The following is a 22,685-nucleotide window of genomic DNA, read 5'->3' as shown; positions in this document are numbered from 1 at the left end:
GAGCGTTCTATTTTTCTTCGTAAAATGTTGTATTCCAAAAAGTCCAGAGAGTTTGTGGAAAATGTTTATATTGCTTCAAACTCGAGAGTTTTCCTTTCTGCCTCAGACTGAGATCCCATGAAATGGGCAAAAGGGTCAAAAGTTAAAGGGTCCTAGTTAAAGCTGGCCTCAGGCAATAGTGAACATTTCATTTACTGAGATGTAATTCACATAAGATTCACTCTTTTAAAGTGTGTAATTCAGTGGCTTTCAGTGTATTCAAAGTTGTGCGACCACCATCTTTATCTAATTCCTGAACACTGTCATCACACCCCAGTGGAACCCATACCATTAGCAGCTGCTCCCCATTCCCCTCCCCCCAGCCCCTGGCAACCACTAACAGTCTCTGTTTCTCTGGCTTTGTCACTCTGGACATTTCACATAAATCATACCATATTGTGACTGGCTTCTTTCACTCAGCACGATGTTTTCAAGGTTCATGTCGTAGCGTGTATTTGTACTTCATTTTTATGGCCCAATAATATTACATTGTGTGGATACACCATATTTTATTGACTCATTGGTTGACGAACACATGTGTTTCCATTTTTTGGCTGTTACAAGTAATTCAATATTCTACCAGTTTTTTGTGGACACATTTGTTTTGCGTATATATTTAGTAGAACTGCTGGGTTAATGATAACTTTATTTTTGGCCGCAGGCAGGCGGGATCTTAATTCCCCGACCAGGGATGGAACCCGCGCCCCCTGCAGTGGAAGCGCACGAGTCTTAACCACTGCCAGGGAAGTCCCTCTTTAACCTTTTGATGAACTGCCAGACTGTCTTCCACAGGAGTTGACCTATTTTAGAGTCCCACTGGCAGCGTATGTATGAGGGTTCCAATTTCTCCACATGCTCATCAATACCTATTCAGTTTTCTGCAACCTGGAAGGCGCGGCCTTCTGAAGTCCCCACGTCCGAGGTCCCTGCAGGGCAGCGAGCCTCGGACCAAGCCCTGTGCGCAGGCGCGTTGGTGGGCGGGCTCAGCGCCGGAGGCGGGGCCATGCAGCCATTAGGGGTGGGGTTGAGTAGCGCCGCCACGTGTGCGCCCCGGAAGCGGAAGCGAGCAGCTGTTTCCGGTCGGCTGATTCGAGGACTTGTTTTGTCACAAGCGGCGCCCCTGGAGAACTGTAGCGGGGCAAGCCATGCCTTCCGAGAGTCGCTCCTGGGAGACCCTGCAGGCGCTGCGCAGGTCTGACAAAGGTCGCCTTTGCTACCACCGCGATTGGCTGCTGCGGGGCGAGGTGAGCAGTGGCCCCAAAGGGGGCGGTGGTCCTTCCTGCCCCTCGTCGCGGGACTCTGCTCTTCCCTAGCCCTTGGCATGTCCTGCGCCAGGGAACCCGTGCGTTCTTGTAACAGCCCGGGTTTGCTGCTTGACTCCTGTGTGTGCATCACCGTCTCTCTCCTATTCTGACCTTCCGTGGAGCTCCCCTTCAGAGGTGCTCTTTGAAGGCTTCATTGCTCCCCGCAGCTGGGCGTTAGGTGCCTGCGCCTATGTTGTCAGAGCAATCCTGGCCTCTCAGGGTCAGTTAGGTTACTGCGCGTCTCTTGTGTTAGGAGATCCAGATTTAGTGGTGAACGGTTAACAGGACCTAACCTATTGCTGCCAGTGAAATGACCAAATTTTTAGACAACGTTGGACGGACCTGGGAACTTTAATGGGGGCGTGGTCACTGCATCTAAGATTCGCAAAGCCCTGTACTAGACCGCGCAGGTGGGGGAATATAGAGACAGTTAAGGCATAGCTCCTCTTCCCGAGTTGCTGGTAATCTAGCTACAGGTATGATGTCTTGTCTCTTCAGACTTAAATGTGAAACACTTCTAAAGCATTTCTGTCTTTATGTCTTTGACGGTTTTAAAGAATACATACCTACATTCTATAGGATGAATTCCAGCATGAATCTGTATGGTGTAGACTCAGGTTATGCATTCTTGGCAGGAATACCACAGAAATAATGCTGTGTTCTCAGTAAGTCACATCAGTCACACATAGATGCTTCAGCCCATCCCAGCACTGGTGATGCTCACCTTGATCACTTGGTTACAATGGTAACTTGCAGATATTTCCACGTAAAATTCACTTAAAATTCATCATTTTCCCTTTTGTAACTTCTTAGTATTTTGCTGGGAGGTAGTCCAAGGTTACACCAAAATATCTTTTTCTTAGCAAACCTCCACCCTTAGCATTTATTGGTGATTTCTTCCTGAATCAGTCTTTTCTGTGATGTAGACAAATGGTGTTTCTTTATAGCTACCATTCCTACCTTTGTTAGCTGGCATTCTACTGTAAGGAAGAGCTTTCTTTTCTCTCCCGTTTAATTATTCATATCAGAATCCTCATGGGTTCTTTCTGTTTAATTGTTTATATCAGTATCCTCATGGGTTCCTATTTTATTCAGTGAGTTGTGATACACTACTTGTAACCTTGTGTGTGTGTATTTGCCAGTTTTTGTCTTTTGCTCATTTTTCTATTGGGGTTTTGCCAATATTTTATAAGTTCTTTATGTATTAAGGATAATAATATTCCTTTATCTGTGATATATATTGAATCCTTTTTTCTAGTTTGTCAGTTGAAATTGTTTTCTCCGTTGATGGTGTTTTTTATGGGTATGGGTTTATTTTTTACATTTGAAACTTTGCTCCTGGAATTTATTTTGGCATAAAGAAAGAGTAAAAAGTTGTCTCAAATTCAACGTCCTTTCATGATAAAAACTCTTCCCAAAGTGAGTATAGAGGTAACATATCTCAACATAATAAAAGCTACTTTTATTATGGGACAAATAAAGCTACTTTTATTGTGGGACAGACCCACAGCCAACACAATACTCAGTGGTGGTGAAAAGCTGAAAGCCTTCCTGCTAAAATCTGGAGCAAGACAAGGATGCCCCCTCTCACCACTCCTATCTAATATAGAATTGGAAGTCCTAGCCACAGCAGTCAGACAAGGGAAATAAATAAAAAGGTATCCAAATCAGAAGGGAAGGGGTAAAATTGTTATTATATGCAGATTATGTGGTACTATCTATAGAAAACCCTATAAAGACTCCACAGAAAAACTACTAGAACTGATAAATAAATTTAGCAAGGTAGCGGGATATGAGATTAACATACAGAAATCTGTTGCATTTCTTTACACTAACAATGAAATATCAGAAAGGGAAAGTTTAAAAAAAAAAACTTTTAAAGTCACATCCCCTCCCCCGAAAAAAACCTTAGAAATAAACCTGACCAAGGAGGTGAAAGACTTATATTCTGAGAACTGTAAAACACTAATAAAGGAAAGGAAATTGAAGATGATTCAAAGAAATGGAAAGATATCCCATGCTTTTGGATTGGAAAAATTAATATTATTAAAATAGCCATGCTGCCCAAAGCAATCTACAGATTTATTGCAATCTCTATCAAATTACCCATGACATTTTTCACAGAACTAGAACAAGTAATCCTAAAATTTATATGGAAGCACAAAAGACCCAGAATTGCCAAAGTAATCCTAAGGAAAAAGAACAAAACTGAAGGCATAACCCTCCCAGACTTTAGACAATACAACAAAGCTGCAGTAATCAAAACAGCGTGATATTGGGACAAAAACAGACATACGGGAGCTTCCCTGGTGGCGCAGTGGTTGAGAGTCCGCCTGCTGATGCAGGGGACATGGGTTTGTGCCCCGGTCTGGGAAGATCCCACATGCCGCGGAGCGGCTGGGCCCGTGAGCCATGGCCACTGAGCCTGCGCGTCCGGAGCCTGTGCTCCACAACGGGAGAGGCCACAACAGTGAGAGGCCCGCGTACCGCAAAAACAAACAAACAAACAAACAAAAAACAGACATATGGATCAATGAAACAGAATAAGACCATAAATAAACCCACACACCTACAGTCAATTAATCTTCAACAAAGCAGGCAAGAATATACAATGGAGAAAGGACACTCTCTTCAGAAGGGTGTTGGGAAAGTTGGACAGCTGCATATGAATCAATGAAGTTAGAACACTTCCTCACAACATACACAAAAATAAACTCAAAATGGCTTAAAGACTTAAATATGACATGACACCATAAAACTCCTAGAGGAAAACATAAGCAAAACATTCTCTGACATAAATCATAGTAGTGTTTTCTTAGTCTTCCAAGGCAATAGAAATAAAGCAAAAATAAACAAATGGGACCTAATCAAACTTACAAGCTTTTGCACAGCAAAGGAAACCATAAACAAAACAAAGACAACCTACAGACTGGGAGAAAATATTTGTAAATGATGAAACCGACAAAGGCTTAATTTCCAAAATATACAAGCAGCTCGTACAACTCAATAACAAAAACAAACCCATTCCAAAAATGAGCAGAAGACATTTCTTGAAAGAAGACATACAGATGGCCAATAGGCACATGAAAAGATGCTCAACGTCACTAATTATCAGAGAAATGCAAATCAGAACTACACTGAGGTACCACCTCACACTGGTCAGAATGGCCATCATTAAAAAGTCTACAAATAATAAATGCTGCAGAGGATGTGGAGAAAAGGGAAGCCTCATACACTGCACCCCAATGTTCTTAGTAGCACTATTTACAATAGCCAAGAGATGGAAGCAACCTAAATGTCCATTGACAGATCAATAGATAAAGAAAATGTGGTATATGTATACAATGGACTACTACTCAGCCATAAAAAGAATGAAATAATGCCATTTGCAGCAACATGGATGGACCTAGACATTATCAGACTAAGTGAAGTAAGCCAGAAAGAGAAAGACAGATATCATATGATATCACAAGTGGAATCTAAAATATGATACAAATGAACTTTTTTTTTTTGGTTGCGTTGGGTCTTCATTGCTGTGCGTGGGCTTTCTCTAGTAGCGGCGAGTGGGGGCTACTCTTCATCGTGGTGTGCGGGCTTCTCATTGCGGTGGCTCCTCTTGTTGCGGAGCATGGGCTCTAGGCGCACGGGCTTCAGTAGTTGTGGCACATGGGCTCTGTAGTTGTGGCTTGGGGGCTCTAGAGCGCAGGCTCAGTAGTTGGGGCACATGGGCTCTAGGTGCACAGGCTTCAGTAGTTGTGACACATGGGCTCTAAGTGCACGGGCTTCAGTAGTTGTGACACATGGGCTCCGTAGTTGGGGCTCACGGGCTCTAGAACACAGGCTCAGTAGTTGTGGCACACGGGCTTAGTTGCTCCGCAGCATGTGGGATCTTCCTGGACCAGGGCTCGAACCCATGTCCCCTGCTTTGGCAGGCAGATTCTTAACCACTGCGCCACCAGGGAAGCCCACAAATGAACTTATTTACAAAACAGAAACAGACTCACAGACATAGAAAACAAATTTATGGTTACCAAAGAGGAAAGGAGAAAGGGGGTGGTGGGAGGGATAAATTAGGAGTTTGGGATTAGCAGACTACTATATATAAAATAGATAAACAAGGCCCTACTGTATACCACAGGGAATTATATTCAATATCCTGTAATAAACCATAATGAAAGGAATATGGAAAAGTACATATATATATTCAGATATGTGTATCTGAATCACTTTGCTGTATACCAGAAACTAACACAGCATTGTAAATCAACTACACTTCAGTTTTAAAAAAAAAGTTGTTGCCTCAACATTATTTCCATTATGTCTTTAAAATGAGCCTTGTCACTGTATAAAGTGTGCATACAGCCTGTTTGCTTCTATGTCTAGATTATTCCCCATGGGTTGAATATCTGTTTATTGTATACACACTCTAGATCAGTATTTCTCAACCGTAGCATCATTGACATTTTGGGCTCAGCCAGATAATTCTTTGTGGTAGGGGCTGCTGTTGCTGTATTGGGCATTGTAGGGTGTTAAACAGCATCCCTGGCCTCTACCCAGTAAATGCCAGTTGTATCCTCCCAGTCGTGACAACCAAAAATGTCTCCAGACATTACCCTCCCAGTCATCTGGGGAGTAAAATTGTCCCTGCTGGAGACCCACTGATTTACGTAACATAATAGCTTGTGATTTTTGAGTAGCTACTATGTGCCAGGTACTGTGCTGAGTTCTTTATATCTATTACTCCTTTAATTCTCCCCAAACGTTTTGAGGTAGATCCCCTGTTATTCCATTTCAGAAGAAATGAAGTTTAGGCACAGAGAGGTTAGGTAATTTGCCCATGGTTATGCAGGTAAGTGGAATACAGAGATGGAATTCAAACCAAGAAAGGCTAGTTCCAAACTCAAGACTTTTAATCACTATTATACTGTTTTTCCATGTTTCCTGATAATATTTTCCTGACATTGAGTAAAGTTCTCAGCCAAAATTTGCTGTATACTTTAACTACAGTTAAGTGGTATACATTTCTTTGGTTTAGAGCACTGTACACCAAACATATAGAGATAATAGATAACTGGTACAGTTGAACAACTCCACGCACATATTGGAGAGTGTCTGGAGAGTGTCTGGGACTTGTTTTATGGTCTTTATATTGTAGAACCTATTTTATTTAAGCCATTGGCTCTTACATCAGTAACCACTTTTCTTTTTAATTAATTAATTCATTTATTTACTTTTGGCTGTGTTGGGTCTTCGTTGCTGTGCGCGGGCTTTCTCTAGTTGCTGCGAGCGGGGGGCTACTGTTCTTTGCAGTGTGTGGGCTTCTCATTGTGGTGGATTCTCTTGTTGTGGAGCACGGGCTCTAGGTGCACGGGCTTCAGTAGTTGTGGCTCACAGGCTCTAGAGTTCAGACTCAGTAGTTGTGATGCATGGGCTTAGTTGCTCCGCAGCATGTGGGATCTTCCAGACTAGGGATCAAACCCATGTGCCCTGCATTGGCAGGTGGCTTCTTAACCACTGCACCACCAGGGAAGTCCCTAGTAAGCACTTTTCTATGCGTATTTTTTATTTGCTTATTTTCATTTTAAAAAGTATAACATGTTCATTTAGAAATTAAATACAGAAAATTAGAACAAGTAGAAATATGTCACTGATCACCCAAGCTTAACTTCTGGTATACTTCCTTCAAATTTGTTAAGGTATTTATTTGTATTTATTTTATATCATTGTAGACATATTTATTTATACTCTTGTTTTTTCACTTAAAATTGAATCTTGAGGGAGGAGGAAATGGAGTAAGGTCGTCAAAAAATAGAAACTTCCAGTTATAAGATAGATAAGTACTAGGGATGTAATATACAACTTGATGACTGTTAGCTAACACAGCTATACCGTATATAGGAAAGTTAGGAGAGTACATGCTGAGAGTCTCATCACAAGAAGAAATTTTTTTTCCTTTTTTCTTTCTTTTGATTATATCTATATGAGAAGATGGATGTTGTTAGCTGAACTTACTTAATCATTTTACAATATATATAAATCAAACCATCGTGTTTGCGCCTTAAACTTTTACAGTGGTGTATGTCAATTATTTTTCAATAAAACTGGAAAAATTTGAACCTTACATAGGATTCACAATTGGCATTTTTAAATGACTAATATTCACTGAGTGTGTATACCATAGTTTACTTCAAAATTCCTTTCAAGTTCTTTTCTGTTAAAACGTTTTAGATGGCTTTCAAATCTGCTTTAATGACCATCTTTGTGCATTGTTCCTTTTTCTGTAGTTAGTGTTATTTAGTCTGATACTCTAAAAGGATAATAGGGCTTCCCTGGTGGCACAGTGGTTGAGAGTCCGCCTGCCGATGCAGGGGACACGGGTTCGTGCCCCGGTCCGGGAAGATCCCACATGCCGCGGAGTGGCTGGGCCTGTGAGCCATGGCTGCTGAGCCTGCGCGTCCGGAGCCTGTGCTCCGCAACGAGAGAGGCCACAACAGGGAGAGGCCCGCGTAATGCAAGGAAAAAGAAAAAAAAAAAAAGGATAATAATCAAGGTCATTATCAAGAAGCTACTGTAAAAAAAAAAAAAAAAAAAGAAGCTACTGTACTTTCTCTTCATCTCTGATTGTTAATACAGTTACTTTGGGTCTTTGGTATGTATGTATGTATGTATTTATTTATTTAGGCCGTCTTAGATTTTCAGTAAAGCATGTAGTGGATTATAAGGATGAAATTATTTTTGATTGCTTAGATCAGTTGACATTCAAGTTGAGCTTAACCTTCTTCTTCCCTCTAGGATGTGTTAGAAGAATGTCTGTCTCTTCCCAAGCTGTCTTCTTACTCTGGATGGGTAGTAGATCATGTCCTACCCCATATGCAAGAGAACCCACCTCCCTCTGAGACTTCAACATCCCCTAGATCTACTTCAGCCCTCAGCCAGCCTTCATTTGTTCCCAAATCTCCTGTCAGAGACCCTGCCTTCTCACCAGCCTCCTCAGCAACACCAAATGGAACCAAGGTAAGGCTTTTGATCAGCTTAAGACAAAAGACAATGGTGGCTGCAAAGTTGAAGTGTTTAACATTGTCATACTACAGTGACCTTACTCTGGAGAAAATAATGGTTGCTTCTTTGAATTCTTGTAGCTGTTTGTAGCGACAGTGTTTTCCACATCACCCAGTGTTCTCTTTATGAAGACCCAGAGAGAGAAATTCCTCTCTATTCTTAGTACCAAGAATAGTAATTTCATGAGCAAGTGGATTTTTTCTCATGAGCATTGCATCTGTCTAACTCAACAAGGTCTCCCTTTTTGTTGTTGGCTGCTGGAAAGCTTAGAGTGAATTTTATACTTGCTCTTAAATTTACATACCTTATTGTTGCTTCTGTATGAGTTTTTACCTTCTTTCTGGCTCTATTTTGTTCCTGCCTTTGTTTCTCCCACTTAAAACAGTTAAATTGTTGCCGGTGCTCTTCTCTGCTCTTCTCTTTTCTCTTCTCTTCTCTTCTCTTTCCATGTATCTCTAGAGGTATTTATTTATTTATTTATGGCTGCATTGGGTCTTAGTTGCTGCACACGGGTTTTCTCTAGTTGCAACGAGCGGGGGCTACTCTTTGTTGCGGTGTGCGGGCTTCTCATTGCAGTGACTTCTCTTGTTGCGGAGCATAGGCTCTAGGCATGCGGGCTTCAGTAGTTGTGGCTTGCAGGCTCTAGAGCACAGGCTCAGTAGTTGTGGTGCACAGGCTTAGTTGCTCCGCGGCATGTGGGATCTTCCTGGACCAGGGCTCAAACCCATGTCCCCTGCACCGGCAGGAGGATTCTTAACCACTGCACCACCAGGGAAGTCCTGTTGTTATGTTTTATGTTCCTTTATAAGCTGCATTAAATCCTTTCTGGATCAAAGTAAAGTATAACAAGTAAGTATTTGGCCTAGAATGTAAAGAGTTAATAGAAAAAAAGTCTTCTAAACTTCTAAGCACTATTGTGCTTTTTCAAGTTTTAGATTTTTGTGCCAGCAAAATAAGACTAGGCAACTCTTTAGAAAGGTAGAGATTACATTTTTCACATTTAGCTTCCAAAAGACAAAGTTCTTTGTTCTTTTTGTTCATACTCACTGCAGACTTTTGTTTACTGAAAATATATTATCAATTCAACAAAAGGAATAAGTTAAATCTCCCTATGGTTTCATCATTTCAGTCATCAGTTACTCCTTTCCAGTTTCATGTGCCTTCATCCTTGTACCTTGGCATAATTAAGTTGTACGTGCACTATCATGTTCTGCTTTTCCTTCCTAACTTTATTTTGTTCATGAACTATTTGAATTATTTGTTCACATAATTTCCACCTTTGTAAATGTCTACTTAGAGGATATGTAATATCCTGTAATTTATTAAACTGCTCCTTTATTATTAGGCATTTATATTTTTCCATTTCATTGCTTTTAAAGATATTACACTGAGAAACTTTCTGCAGAGAGATTTTTCCGTTTTTAATCTTAAAATATGTCTTCTAGCTAATATCTTAAAATAAATGCCCAAATGATTTGACTGGCGTCAAAGATAAAAGGGTATGAACATTTTTTAAAATTTTAAATCTTTTTTTAATTGTAAAATATTCATGACATAAAATTTACCATTTAACCATTTTTTAGAGTACAATTCAGTGGCATTAAGTACATTCATAGTGTTGTGTGGCCATCACCATTATCCATGTCCAGAACTTTTTCATCATCCAAAACTAAAAGCACTACACTCATTAATCAATAACTCCAGGACTTCCCTGGTGGTGCAGTGGTTAAGGATCCGCCTGCCAAGGCAGGGGACACAGGTTCAATCCCTGGTGTGGGAAGATACTACATGCCATGGAGCAGCTAAGCCTGTGTGCCACGACTACTGAGCCTGCTCTCTAGAGCCTGCGAGCCACAACTACTGAGCCTGCATGCCACAGCTACTGAAGCCCACGCGCCTAGAGCTCATGCTCCACAACAAGAGAAGCCACCGCAATGAGAAGTCTGTGTGCCACAACGAAGAGTAGCCCCCACTCACCACAACTAGAGAAAGGCCGCGCACAGCAATGAAGACCCAACGCAGCCATAAATCAATCAATCAATCAATCCTTATTTCCCCCTACCCCCAGTCCCTGGCAACCACCATTCTACTTTCTGTCTATGAATTTGACCATTTTAGGTACTTCATATAAGTGGAATCATGTAATGTTTGTCATTTTGTGACTGGTTTATTTCACTTAGCATAATGTCTTCAAGGTTTATCCATGTTGTTTATCCATGTTGTTGCATCCTTCCTTTTAAGGCTGAATAATATTCCACTGTGTGTACCACGTTTTGTTTATTCATTCATCTGTCACTGGATGTTTAGCTTGCTTCCACCTTTTGGCTATTGGTGACTAGTGCTGCTATGAATATGCATGTACATGTATTAGTTTGAGTACCTGTTTTCAATTCTTTGGGGTATGTACCCAGAAGTAGAATTGATGGATCATGTGGTAATTCTATGTTTAAATTTTTGAGGAGCCATCATATTGTTTTCCACAGCGGCTGTATCATTTTACATTCCTACTAACAATGCACAAGGGTTTCAGTTTCTCCACATCTTTGCTAACATTTGTTATTTGCTGGGTTGTTTTTGTTTGTTTGTTTTTATTTTGTTTTGTTTTACAAAAGCCATCCTAGTGGGCATGAAGTGTATCATTGTGGTTTTGATTTGCATTTCCCTAAATGATTAGTGATGTTGAGCATATTTTCATGTGCTTATTAGCCATTTGTATATCTTCTTTGGAGAAATGTCTTTGCAAGAGTTATTCACAATAAGAAAGAATTTATTGCACAGTAAATAATAATCCTAAAGAATAATACAGGACAGAGATGATTATTCATATTATGAAAGACTGCATGATTATATACATAAAAAGTTTACTTTTTAGTTTATATTTCACACTTTATCTTTCAAAATATTAGTCTTTAAAAAATATTTCTAGCAATTGAACATCATAGACACAAAAATGAACTTTAGCCTAAACTTTACAACTTACATAAAAATTAACTCAAAATGATCATGAACTTAAATGTAAAACTATAAGACCTTTAGGGAAAAAAAAAAGCATAATCAGAACCTAGGACTAGGTGAAGAGTTTTTAGATTTGACACTAAAAACTTAATCGGGCTTCCCTGGTGGTGCAGTGGTTGAGAGTCTGCCTGCTGATGCAGGGGACACGGGTTCGTGCCCTGGTCCGGGAGGATCCCACATGCCACGGAGCGGCTGGGCCCGTGAGCCATGGCCGCTGAGCCTGCGCGTCCAGAGCCTGTGCTCCGCGGCGGGAGAGGCCACAACAGTGAGGGGCCCATGTACCGCAAAAAAAAAAAAAAAAAAAAAAAAAAAACTTAATCCATAGAAGGAAAAATTAATAAAGTGGACCTCATCAAATGAAAAGCGTGGCTCAGTGAATGACCTTGTGAAGAGGATGATCAGACAAGCTACTGACTGAGAGAAAGTAGTTGCAAACAACGTATCTGACAAAGGTTTATGTATCTAGAATATATTTAAAATATACCTCGAGACTATATATTTAGAATATATTTTTAAAACTCTTAAAACTCAAACGTTAAACAAAAACTTTCTAACCTTCAATTAGAAAATGAGCAAAAGATAAGAACAGACATTTCACCTAAGACAATATATAGATAATATAAGTACATGAAAATATGTTCACCATCATTAGCCATTAAAGAAATGCAAATTAAAACCAGGACGAAGTAGCACTACACACCTATCAGAATGGTTAAAATAAAAAATAGTGACACCACCAAATGCTGGCAATGACGTGGAGAATCTGGATCACTCATGTATTTTGGGTGGAAATGTGGAATGGTACAGGCAGTTTGAAAACAGTTTGGCCCAGTTTCTTATAAAACTAAATAGGTACTTAACTATATGACCTAGCAATTGCATTCTTGGGCATTTTTCCCAGAGAAATCAAAACTTATATTTACATAAAAATCTGTATACCAGTGATCATAGGAGCTTTATTTATTATATCCCAAGCTGGAAACAGTGAAATGTCTTTCAACAGATGAATGGTTAAACAAACTGGTACATCTCTATCATGGAATACTACTGGCAATAAAAAGGAACAAGTCCTTGATAATATGCAACAACGTAGGATCTCAGAGGCATTATACGAAGTGAAAAAGTCAGTCTCAAAAGACTATGTGCTGTATGGTTCCATTTATTTAACGTTCTTGAAATTCTATCATTATAGAGATGGAGAACAGATTAGCGATATAAAGGTGTGGCACAAGGAAGCTTTATGGTGATGGAACAGTTCTGTACTTTGTGATGGTGGTTACACATGTGATAAAATTGCATAAAACTATACACGTACCCAAATGAATTCCTGTAAAACCTGGTGAAATCTGAATAAGTTCTGTGGCTCGTACCGTCAATTTACTGTTTCCGACTTCCTGTAAATTATAATTATTTCAAAATTAAAAAAAAATTAAGGGCTTCCCTGGTGGCTCAGTGGTTGAGAGTCTGCCTGCCGATGCAGGGGACACGGGTTCGTGCCCCGGTCCGGGAGGATTCCACATGCCGCGGAGCGGCTGGGCCCGTGAGCCATGGCTGCTGGGCCTGCGCGTCCGGAGCCTGTGCTCTGCAATGGGAGAGGCCACAGCAGTGAGAGGCCCGCACACCACAAAAAAAAAAAAAAAAATTAAGTTCCTATGAGCAGCTTCTCAGAGGCATCAGTTTCTAGTTCTGATCCTGCCAACAGTGTGGCTTGCCCTCAGGCATCTTTCCCTCCTTAGGCCTCAGTTTCTTCATCTGTAAATCTGGTACTGGACTAAATTGCCAAGGTCCTCTCCAGATATAAAATTCCGTAATTCTTAAGTTTTAAGTAAAGTTTTGGATGGCTTTATATAATGAATTGTATCATTTACAAATTTTTGATGTTTAAGTAACAGAAACCCAGTTAAAACTAGCTTAAGCAAAACAAGGGAGTCAGGGGAGAAATTAATTAGCTCTTATAACGGAAATCTAGGAGTGCATTTTGAATCAATTAGATCTAGAGGATCTATTTTCTGCTTGTCTGTCCTTGATATTATTTCTCACTTGATTCAGTGACTCAGACCCAGGGCTTTGCTTCTCCATTTCTCAATTCTGTCTAACTCGTCTTGGTTTCATCTTTCAGATAGACTGTCTGGCAGGATGTCTCTTAGTAGCCCTAGAAACATGTCTTCTTAGCTTAGCATCTCCAGAATAAGAGAAAGCCATACCAAATAGCTCCATCAGGAAAATTCAGAGATGGACTCTGGCTTAGCTTAGGTCATAAGCCTCATTCCTGAAGTAGGTACTGGGTACAGGGGGATAGAATACTTTGATTGCCAGGCTGGTCACATGCTTAGTGACCCCTGACGCTAGGGGGCGTGGAAGAATCGGGGATGTGGGCTGGGGTTTCTCCATCCAAACCAACCCAGCAAAAACGGCCACTTACTAGAAGAAATGGGGCAAATGTGCTGGACAAATCAAAACAAATGAGCAAGCAAAAAAAATACAAAAAACTGTCCAAAGCAAAAACATCCACTTTATTAAGGAAATCAATTAGAATAAGGTCAATATCATGAAAAGCACACTGGTTCTAACATATATTGTTTTGTTGTTGTTATTGGTTGTTCATAAGTAAGGATGTGATTTTTGTTCAGATTGAATAACACCAACGTTACCGTCTTAAAAGCTTAATTTTTTCATCTTCTGTCTGTATAGGACAAATATGAGTCTCAGCATACAGAACCTATGGTACTTCAGTCCTCCCGGGGGATCAAAGTGGAAGGCTGCATCCGAATGTATGAGCTGCTGCACAGAACGAAAGGAGCAGTAAGTAACCCTTGAAGTAAGACAGGCGTGACCCTAGGGAGCCACATTTAACTGCAGTTCCTCAGGGATTATGAATGTCCACCATGTACTAATAATCATCATGCCCCACCTACTAGGAGCTCTGATTCAGCTGGGGAGATAGCATAACATAGCAGTCAAGAGTAAGCTCTCTAGGGCTTCCCTGGTGGCGCAGTGGTTGAGAGTCCGCCTGCCGACGCAGGGGACACGGGTTCGTGCCCCGGTCCGGGAAGATCCCACATTCCGCGGAGCGGCTGGGCCCGTGAGCCATGGCCGCTGAGCCTGCGCGTCCGGAGCCTGTGCTCCACAACGGGAGAGGCCACAGCAGTGAGAGGCCCACGTACCGCAAAAAAAAAAAAAAAAGAAAGAAAGAAAGAGTAAGCTCTCTAAAGTCAAATCTGGTTTCAAATCCTACCTCTTCTATTTTACATGTGACTTTGGGAAAATTACCTGGGCTTTCCTGGCTTCCATTTACTTCTCCAAAATTTGAAGATGATCTTTGTTGTCAAATAAGGTTATACTGAGAAGATTGACCTTAACAGCCTCTTGAAAAAAGAATAGCACTATTTTAATTAGTTTATTTGACTTTATTTTTTTATTAGAAAAACAATGCATGTTTTGTAAAACTTTTTCTTTTTTTAATTTTTATTTATTTATTTTTGGCTGTGTTGGGTGTTTGTTGCTGCATACAGGCTTTTTCTAGTTGCGGTGAGTGCGGGCTACTCTTCGTTGTGGTGCGCAGGCTTCTTATGGCGGTGGCTTCTCTTGTTGTGGAGCATAGGCTCTGGGCGCGCAGGCTTCAGTAGTTGTGGCTCGTGGGCTCAGTAGTTGTGGCTCGCGGGCTCTAGAGCACAGGCTCAGTAGTTGTGGCGCACGGGCTTAGCTGCTCCACAGCATGTGGGATCTTCCCAGACCGGGGCACGAACCCGTGTCCCCTGCATCGGCAGGCGGACTCTCAACCACTGCACCACCAGGGAAGCCCCCAACTTTTAATTAAACAGTCTCAGAGGAGAGGATATATATATATATATTTGTGTTCAATTTGCCGCCTTCTACTGGAAGTTTTTTTTTTCTTCTTGTAAATTTATTTATTTATTTACTTACTTACTTATTTATTTTTGGCTGAGTTGGGTCTTTGTTGCTGCGCACGGGCCCTCCCTAGTTGCAGCGAGTGGGGGCCACTCCTCGCTGCAGTGCACAGGCTTCTTATTGCAGTGGCCTCTCTTATTGCAGAGTACGGGCTCTAGGTGTATGGGCTTCAGTAGCTGAGGCTCGAGGGCTCTAGAGCGCAGCAACAGCCGTGGTGCACAGGCTTAGTTGCTCCACAGCACGTGGGATCTTCCTGGACCAGGGCTTGAACCGGTGTCCCCTTCTTTGGCAGGCAGATTCTTAACCACTTTGCTACCAGGGAAGCCCTACTAGAAGTGTTAAAATAACTTTTAAAATACAGTAGCCTAATATCTTAATAATATATATTAACATGTCACCATGCCAGTGTATACAGCATGTCATCTTCCTTAAAGGCTGCAGAGTATTTTCTAGTATGACCTACTGTAATATATTTAACTATTTCCCTGTTAATTTAAATTGTTTCAAATTTATTGCCATTATCAACAGGGCTGTAATGAGCATCCTTGTACATATGTCTTTTTTTAAAAATAAATTTATTTATTTTATTTATTTTTGGCTGCGTTGGGTCTTCGTTGCGGCACATGGGCTTTTCATTGCAGTGGCTTCTCTTGTTGCCGAGCGCGGGGGCTCTAGGCATGGGGGCTTCAGTAGTTGTGGCATGTGAGCTCAGTAGTTGTGGCTCGCGGGCTCTAGAGCATAGGCTCAGTAGTTGTGGTGCACGGGCTTGGTTGCTCCGTGGCATGTGGGATCTTCCCAGACCAGGGCTCAAACCCGTGTCCCCTGCATTGGCCGGCAGATTCTTAGCCACTGCGCCACCAGGGAAGTCCCCTTGTACATACATCTTTGCACACATATGCAAGTATTTCCTCAGGACAAATTCCTAAAATGGAATAGTGTCAAAGGATATATACACTTTAAATTTTGATAGTTAAAATGTCAAATTGCTCTTAAAAACCAAATGAGAGGGCTTCCCTGGTGGTGCAGTGGTTAAGAATCCGCCTGCCAATGCAGGGGACATGGGTTCGAGCCCTGGTCCAGAAAGATCCCACAGGCCGCGGAGCAACCAAGCCCGTGTGCCACAACTACTGAGCCTGTGCTGTAGAGCCTGCATGCCACAACTACTGAAGCCTGCGCACCTAGAGCCATGCTCCTCAACAAGAGAAGCCACTGCAATGAGAAGCCCACACACTGCAATGAAGAGTAGCCCCCGCTCGCAGCAACTGGAGAAAACCTGCACGCAGCGGTGAAGACCCAATGCAGCCAAAAATAAACAAATAAATAAATTTATTTTTAGAAAAAACAAATGAGAGTACTCTTGTGAATAATAAATGGAATACCTGATACCCTTAGGTATAAAGGAAAGGGACTTTCCTAAGTGAGGGTGGAGGAAAAGACTCTAGGCAGAGATAATAACTTGAGGGAAGGAGTGAGATAGGAGAGTGCATAGCATGTTTATGGAATTCAAATAAGGATTTCTTTAGATTACCCTGAAGCTCTCATAAGAATACACAGGATGGGGGCTTCCCTGGTGGCGTGGTGGTTGAGAGTCTGCCTGCTGATGCAGGAGACACCGGTTCGTGCCCCAGTCCGGGAAGATCCCACATGCCGTGGAGCGGCAGGGCCCGTGAGCCATGGCCGCTGAGCCTGCGTGTCCGGAGCCTGTGCTCTGCAACGGGAGAGGCCACAACAGTGAGAGGCCCACGTGCCGCAAAAAAAAAAAAAAAAAAAAAAAAGAATACACAGGATGGAAATTCCCTGGTGGTCCAGTGGTTACTGAACTCCACGCTTTCACTGACGAGGGCCCAGGTTCGATCTCCAGTCAAGGAACTAAGATCCCACAAGCTGTAGAGTGTGGCCAAAAAAGAAAAAGAGTACAGTAAGCTTAAGGATGGAAGCTTAAAAGTGCAGGGCTATTTGATACTATGTTGGTGATTACCCGTCCATTCTTAGCTTATACTGGAGTGACATAAACCATGTGGGGCAAATTGGCAAAGCTTTCCACAACAGCTGAGTTTAAGGATCAACCCAAAGCGGAGAGGTGACTCAAGCAAAGGTTCCAAGAAATAGGCAGATGATTCCATGCCCTGAAGTATATTTGATGGAGTTAAGGGCTGATGGGAGGCCATCCCATGGGGTAAATGAGCAGGGTGTAATGGAGCTCCGGAGAGCTGGTGCTGATCCTTTGCAGGAGGGCTTGAGGCACTGGCAGGAGGAGCAGGAGAGGCAGGCGCTGGCCCTCTCTGAGATGGCATCTGAGCAGCTGAAGCGCTTTGACGAGCGGAAGGAACTGAAGCATCACAAAGAATTCCAGGACTTACGGGAAGTGATGGAGAAGAGGTGAGTTCCCTGAATTACAGCGGGAATGTCGGCATGGTCCACCGGAACTCTTTCCCTACACAAAACCCAAAGGGAAGGAGTTGAATTTCTTCTGAGTCCTTAAATATCAAAATAAAATAGCCGAAGAAGCTTGTAACCTAGAAAAATGACCAACCTTGGAAAGACGATCAATGCAACACAGAGAGGAGGCTTTTAGGAGAGGTAGAACAATTTTAGGAAGCATCCCTGACTCTTCCTCCCTCCATTTTTCATTCAGCTCCAGAGAAGCCCTGGGGCAGCAAGAGAAGCTGAAAGCTGAGCATCATCACAGGGCGAAGGTCAGAGCTTGGGAGAGTCCGTGTGGGTGTTCAGTGTCTGAGTGACGTGCCTGAGGAGTCGGGTTCCAGCACAGTCACAGAGGACCTGGCCCCTGTCATGCCACTGTGTGGCTGACTTGGGGCAGTCCTTTTGTCACTCTGGGCCTCTCTGTGAAAATAGGTAGCCCACACAGGACTGGAAGAATGTAGACAGGGAAGGCCCAGGAGCCCTTAATTTGACCGCCCTTCCTGTAGATTCTCAACCTGAAGCTGCGGGAGGCGGAGCAGCAGCGCCTGAAGCAAGTGGAGCAGGAGCGGCTCCGGAAGGAAGAGGGCCAGGTCCGCCTGCGGAACCTCTACGCCCTGCAGGAGGAGGTGCTGCACCTCAGCCAGCAGCTGGACTCCGCCGACCAGCGCAGAGACCTGCCCAGGGTTGACCTGTCTGCCTTCCGGACCCGAGGCAACCAGCTGTGTGGCCTCATCTCGGGGATCATCCGGGCCACTTCTGAGGTGAGGGGACTTCAGGAAGACTCTGTCTTTGAAATGAAGAACATTGAAAGCAAAATTGTTTTGTGATTTAAAAATAATACCTGCTTATTACCGCTTGTCATCCTCTTACCTAGAGATAACCACTGTTAGTGCTTTGTATTTCTTTTTTGCCTGTGTGTGTGTGTGTGTGTGTGATGCCCACTCTAAATTGGGCTAATATAGATATAATTTCTTATCTTAGGTTAAAAAAAAAATTTGTTTCTTCCAACTGCAAAATACTTTAGTTCATTCATTAATATAAACTGAATGCCTGCTATGCTTATGATAAAAATTAAAACCTAACAGAAATGTATATTGCATTTTTTCAGTTGATATGGTATTTTGAACACGTAATTACTATAGTCATTGAAGTGGTAAAACCTGCAAGTATTGCCTTGACACATAATAGATATTCAATAAATATATATATATATATTTTTTGTGGTATGCGGGCCTCTCACTGTTGTGGCCTCTCCCATTGCGGAGCACAGGCTCCGGACGCGCAGGCTCAGCGGCCATGGCTCACGGGCCCAGTTGCTCCATGGCATGTGGGATTTCCCCGGACTGGGGCACGAACCCGTGTCCCCTGCATCGGCAGGCGGACTCTCAACCACTGCGCCACCAGGGAAGCCCTTCAATAAATATTTGATGAACAGATGAAATCGGATACTAACAACATGTAACTATACCAAAATTTATTGAAAAAACATGCCTATTGGTGAATATTTAAGTTTCCATATTTTCTCTATCATGAGTAACACTGCAGTGATATCACTTTGTGTATGTCTTATCTGTATTTTTGATTATTTCTTTGACGTAAATTCCTACAAATGGAATTACTTGGTCAAAGAACTTGAAGGTTTTTTTTTTTTTTTTTTTTTTTTGGTTGCACCTGGTCTTAGTTGCGGCCTGCCGGCTCTTTAGTTGCAGCATATGGGCTCCTTAGTTGCAACTCGCTGGCTCCTTAGTTGTGGCATGCATGTGGGATCTAGTTCCCTACCAGGGATCAAACCTGGGCCCCCTGCATTGGGAGTACAGAGTCTTATCCACTGAACCACTAGGAAAGTCCCAACTTTAAGGTTCTTGATTTGCATCCTAAAGTTGTACCAGTTCACACTTCTATGAATTGTATGTTCTTTTTTTTTCTTTGACTTTTTTTTTCCTTTTTTAAAATTTTTGGCCACGCTGCACAGCTTGCAGGATCTTATTTTAATTCCCCGACCAGGGATGGAATCCACGCCCTCGGCAGTGAAAACATGGTGTCCTAACCACTGGACCACCAGAGAATTCCTAAATTCTATGTTCTTTGCCCTTTTTTCATATCTCTACCAGTTTGTGTTTTGAAAAATCAACTTATATGAGTTCTAAATATTAAGAACCTTAAGCATTTATCATATTTGAGGCAGACATTTCTAGTTTACTGTTACCTTTCAATTCTCTTTTTGGCTTTTGTTTACCCTTCTTTTTGTAAAATTTCAAACCTACACGGAAATGGAGAGAAGAGCATGATGTACCTTTTGGCGCCCACTCCCCAGCTCCCTCAGGAATCCGCACGTGGCAGTCTCATTTCATCTAAGCTGCCACCTGCACCCCTTCCTCCACATGGTTTTACAGTAAATCTCAAACATACTACTTCATCTGCAAAATAATTCAGTATGTATCTCTAAAAGATATAACTCTCTATTACATAACCGAAACACTACTATTGTACCTAAAAAACTAATAATTCATTTACTATGATCAGATATCTAGCCAGTGTTCAAATTTCTCCAGCTGTCTCAATAATTTTTTTTTTTTTTTACAATTGGTTGGAAAATTAACATCCATACAAAGTTCAACTTTTTGGTGTGCTATGTCTTACTTAAGTCTTTTAATGTTAAGACTCCCTTATCGGGCTTCCCTGGTGGTGCAGTGGTTGAGAGTCTGCCTGCCAATGCAGGGGACACGGGTTCGAACCCTGGTCTGGGAGGATCCCGCATGCCGCGGAGCGACTGGGCCTGTGAGCCATGACTACTGAGCCTGCGAGTCTGGAGCCTGTGCTCCGCAACGGGAGAGGCCGCGACAGTGAGAGGCCCGCGCAGCGCGATGAAGAGTGGCCCCCGCTCTCCGCAACTAGAGAGAGCCCTCGCACAGAAACGAAGACCCAACGCAGCCAAATAAATAAATAAAATAAATTAAAAAAAAAAAAGACTCCCTTATCTCTCTCTTTTTTCTTGCCATTGTTGAAGAATCTGGATCATTTGTTCTATAAAATTTCCTACATTCTGGAAAATTTCAATGCAATTGCTAACCCTAACCCTTGGATTTTTTTTTTTGTAATGTCTGAAACATTTATATTAACATATTTCCATACAAATAACCCAAAGAAAGTTTAGTATTAGTTGTTTTTTGTTGGTTTGTTTGTTTATGCTGCAGGTTCTTATTAGTCATCAATTTTATACACATCAGTGTATACATATCAGTCCCAGTCGCCCATTCAGCACACCACCATCCCCACCCCACCGCAGTTTCCCCCGCTTGGTGTCCGTACGTTTGTTCTCTACATCTGTGTCTCAACTTCTGCCCTGCAAACCGGTTCATCTGTACCATTTTTCTAGGTTCCACATACATGCGTTAATATACGATATTTGTTTTTCTCTTTCTGACTTCACTCTGTATGACAGTCTCTAGATCCATCCACGTCTCAACAAATGACTCAATTTCGTTCCTTTTTATGGCTGAGTAATATTCCATTGTGTATATGTACCACATCTTCTTTATCCATTCATCTGTAAATGGGCATTTAGGTTGCTTCCATGACCTGGCTATTGTAAATTGTGCTGCAATGAACATTGGGGTGCATGTGTCTTTTTTTTTTTTTTTTTTTTTTTTTTGCGGTACGCGGGCCTCTCACGGTTGTGGCCTCTCCCGTTGCGGAGCACGCTCTGCGGCCATGGCTCACGGGCCTAGCCACTCTGCGGCATGTGGGATCTTCCCAGACTGGGGCACAAACCCGTGTCCCCTGCATCGGCAGGCGGACTCTCAGCCACTGCGCCACCAGGGAAGCCTGCATGTGTCTTTCTGAATTATGGTTTTCTCTGGGTATATGCCCAGTAGTGGGATTGCTGGGTCATATGGTAATTCTATTTTTAGTTTTTTAAGGAACCTCCATACTGTTCTCCATAGTGGCTGTATCAGTTTACATTCCCACCAACAGTGCAAGAGGGTTCCCTTTTCTCCACACCCTCTCCAGCATCTGTTGTTTGTAGATTTTCTGATGATACCCATTCTAACTGGTGTGAGGTGATACCTCATTGTAGTTTTGATTTGCATTTCTCTAATAATTAGTGATGTTGAGCATCCTTTCATGTGTTTGTTGGCAATCTGTATGTCTTCTTTGGAGAAATGTCTATTTAGGTCTTCTGCCCATTTTTGGATTGGGTTGTTTGTTTCTTTAATATTGAGCTGCATGAGCTGTTTATATATTTTGGAGATTAATCCTTTGTCCGTTGATTCATTTGCAAATATTTTCTCCCATTCTGAGGGTTGTCTTTTCGTCTTGTTTATGGTTTCCTTTGCTGTGCAAAAGCTTTTAAGTTTCATTAGGTCCCACTTGTTTATTTTTGTTTTTATTTCCATTACTCTAGGAGGTGGATCAAAAAAGATCTTGCTGTGATTTATGTCAAAGAGTGTTCTTCCTATGTTTTCCTCTAAGAGTTTTATAGTGTCCAGACTTACATTTAGGTCTCAAATCTATTTTGAGTTTATTTTTGTGTATGGTGTTAAGGAGTGTTCTAATTTCATTCTTTTACATGTAGCTGGCCAGTTTTCCCAGCACCACTTATTGAAGAGACTGTCTTTTCTCCATTGCATATCTTTCTTCCTTTGTCATAGATGAGTTAGCCATAGGTGTGTGGGTTTATCTCTGGGCTTTCTATCTTGTTCCATTGATCTATGTTTCTGTTTTTGTGCCAGTACCATATTGTCTTGATTACTGTAGCTTTGTAGTATAGTCTGAAGTCAGGGAGTCTGATTCCTCCAGCTCCGTTTTCTTCCCTCAAGACTGCTTTGGCTATTTGGGGTCTTTTGTGTCTCTGTACAAATTTTAAGATGATTTGTTCTAGTTCCATAAAAAATGCCATTGGTAATTTGATAAGGATTGCATTGAATCTGTAGA

The 22,685-nt window shown here is 42.0% G+C and overlaps 1 protein-coding gene across 1 annotated transcript in view; it reads left to right on the top strand.

Moving 5' to 3' along the window:
• The first annotated feature begins 1,123 nt into the window (after nt 1–1,123).
• GLE1 (GLE1 RNA export mediator) overlaps nt 1,124–22,685 on the top strand; it is a 41,616-nt gene continuing 20,054 nt past the window's right edge. The window contains exons 1-6 of the mRNA XM_060101935.1: nt 1,124–1,283; nt 8,136–8,357; nt 14,109–14,219; nt 17,557–17,705; nt 17,962–18,022; nt 18,257–18,511. Of these exons, the coding sequence (XP_059957918.1) occupies nt 1,185–1,283; nt 8,136–8,357; nt 14,109–14,219; nt 17,557–17,705; nt 17,962–18,022; nt 18,257–18,511 (897 nt within the window). The 5' untranslated portion in view covers nt 1,124–1,184. The remainder of the gene's footprint in view (nt 1,284–8,135; nt 8,358–14,108; nt 14,220–17,556; nt 17,706–17,961; nt 18,023–18,256; nt 18,512–22,685) is intronic.

The sequence above is a fragment of the Mesoplodon densirostris genome, chromosome 6, assembly GCF_025265405.1.
Source record: "Mesoplodon densirostris isolate mMesDen1 chromosome 6, mMesDen1 primary haplotype, whole genome shotgun sequence".
Classification (NCBI taxonomy): domain Eukaryota; kingdom Metazoa; phylum Chordata; class Mammalia; order Artiodactyla; family Ziphiidae; genus Mesoplodon; species Mesoplodon densirostris.
The sequence above is the reverse complement of the archived record's forward strand: the minus strand, read 5'-3'. Positions and strand labels throughout refer to the sequence as shown.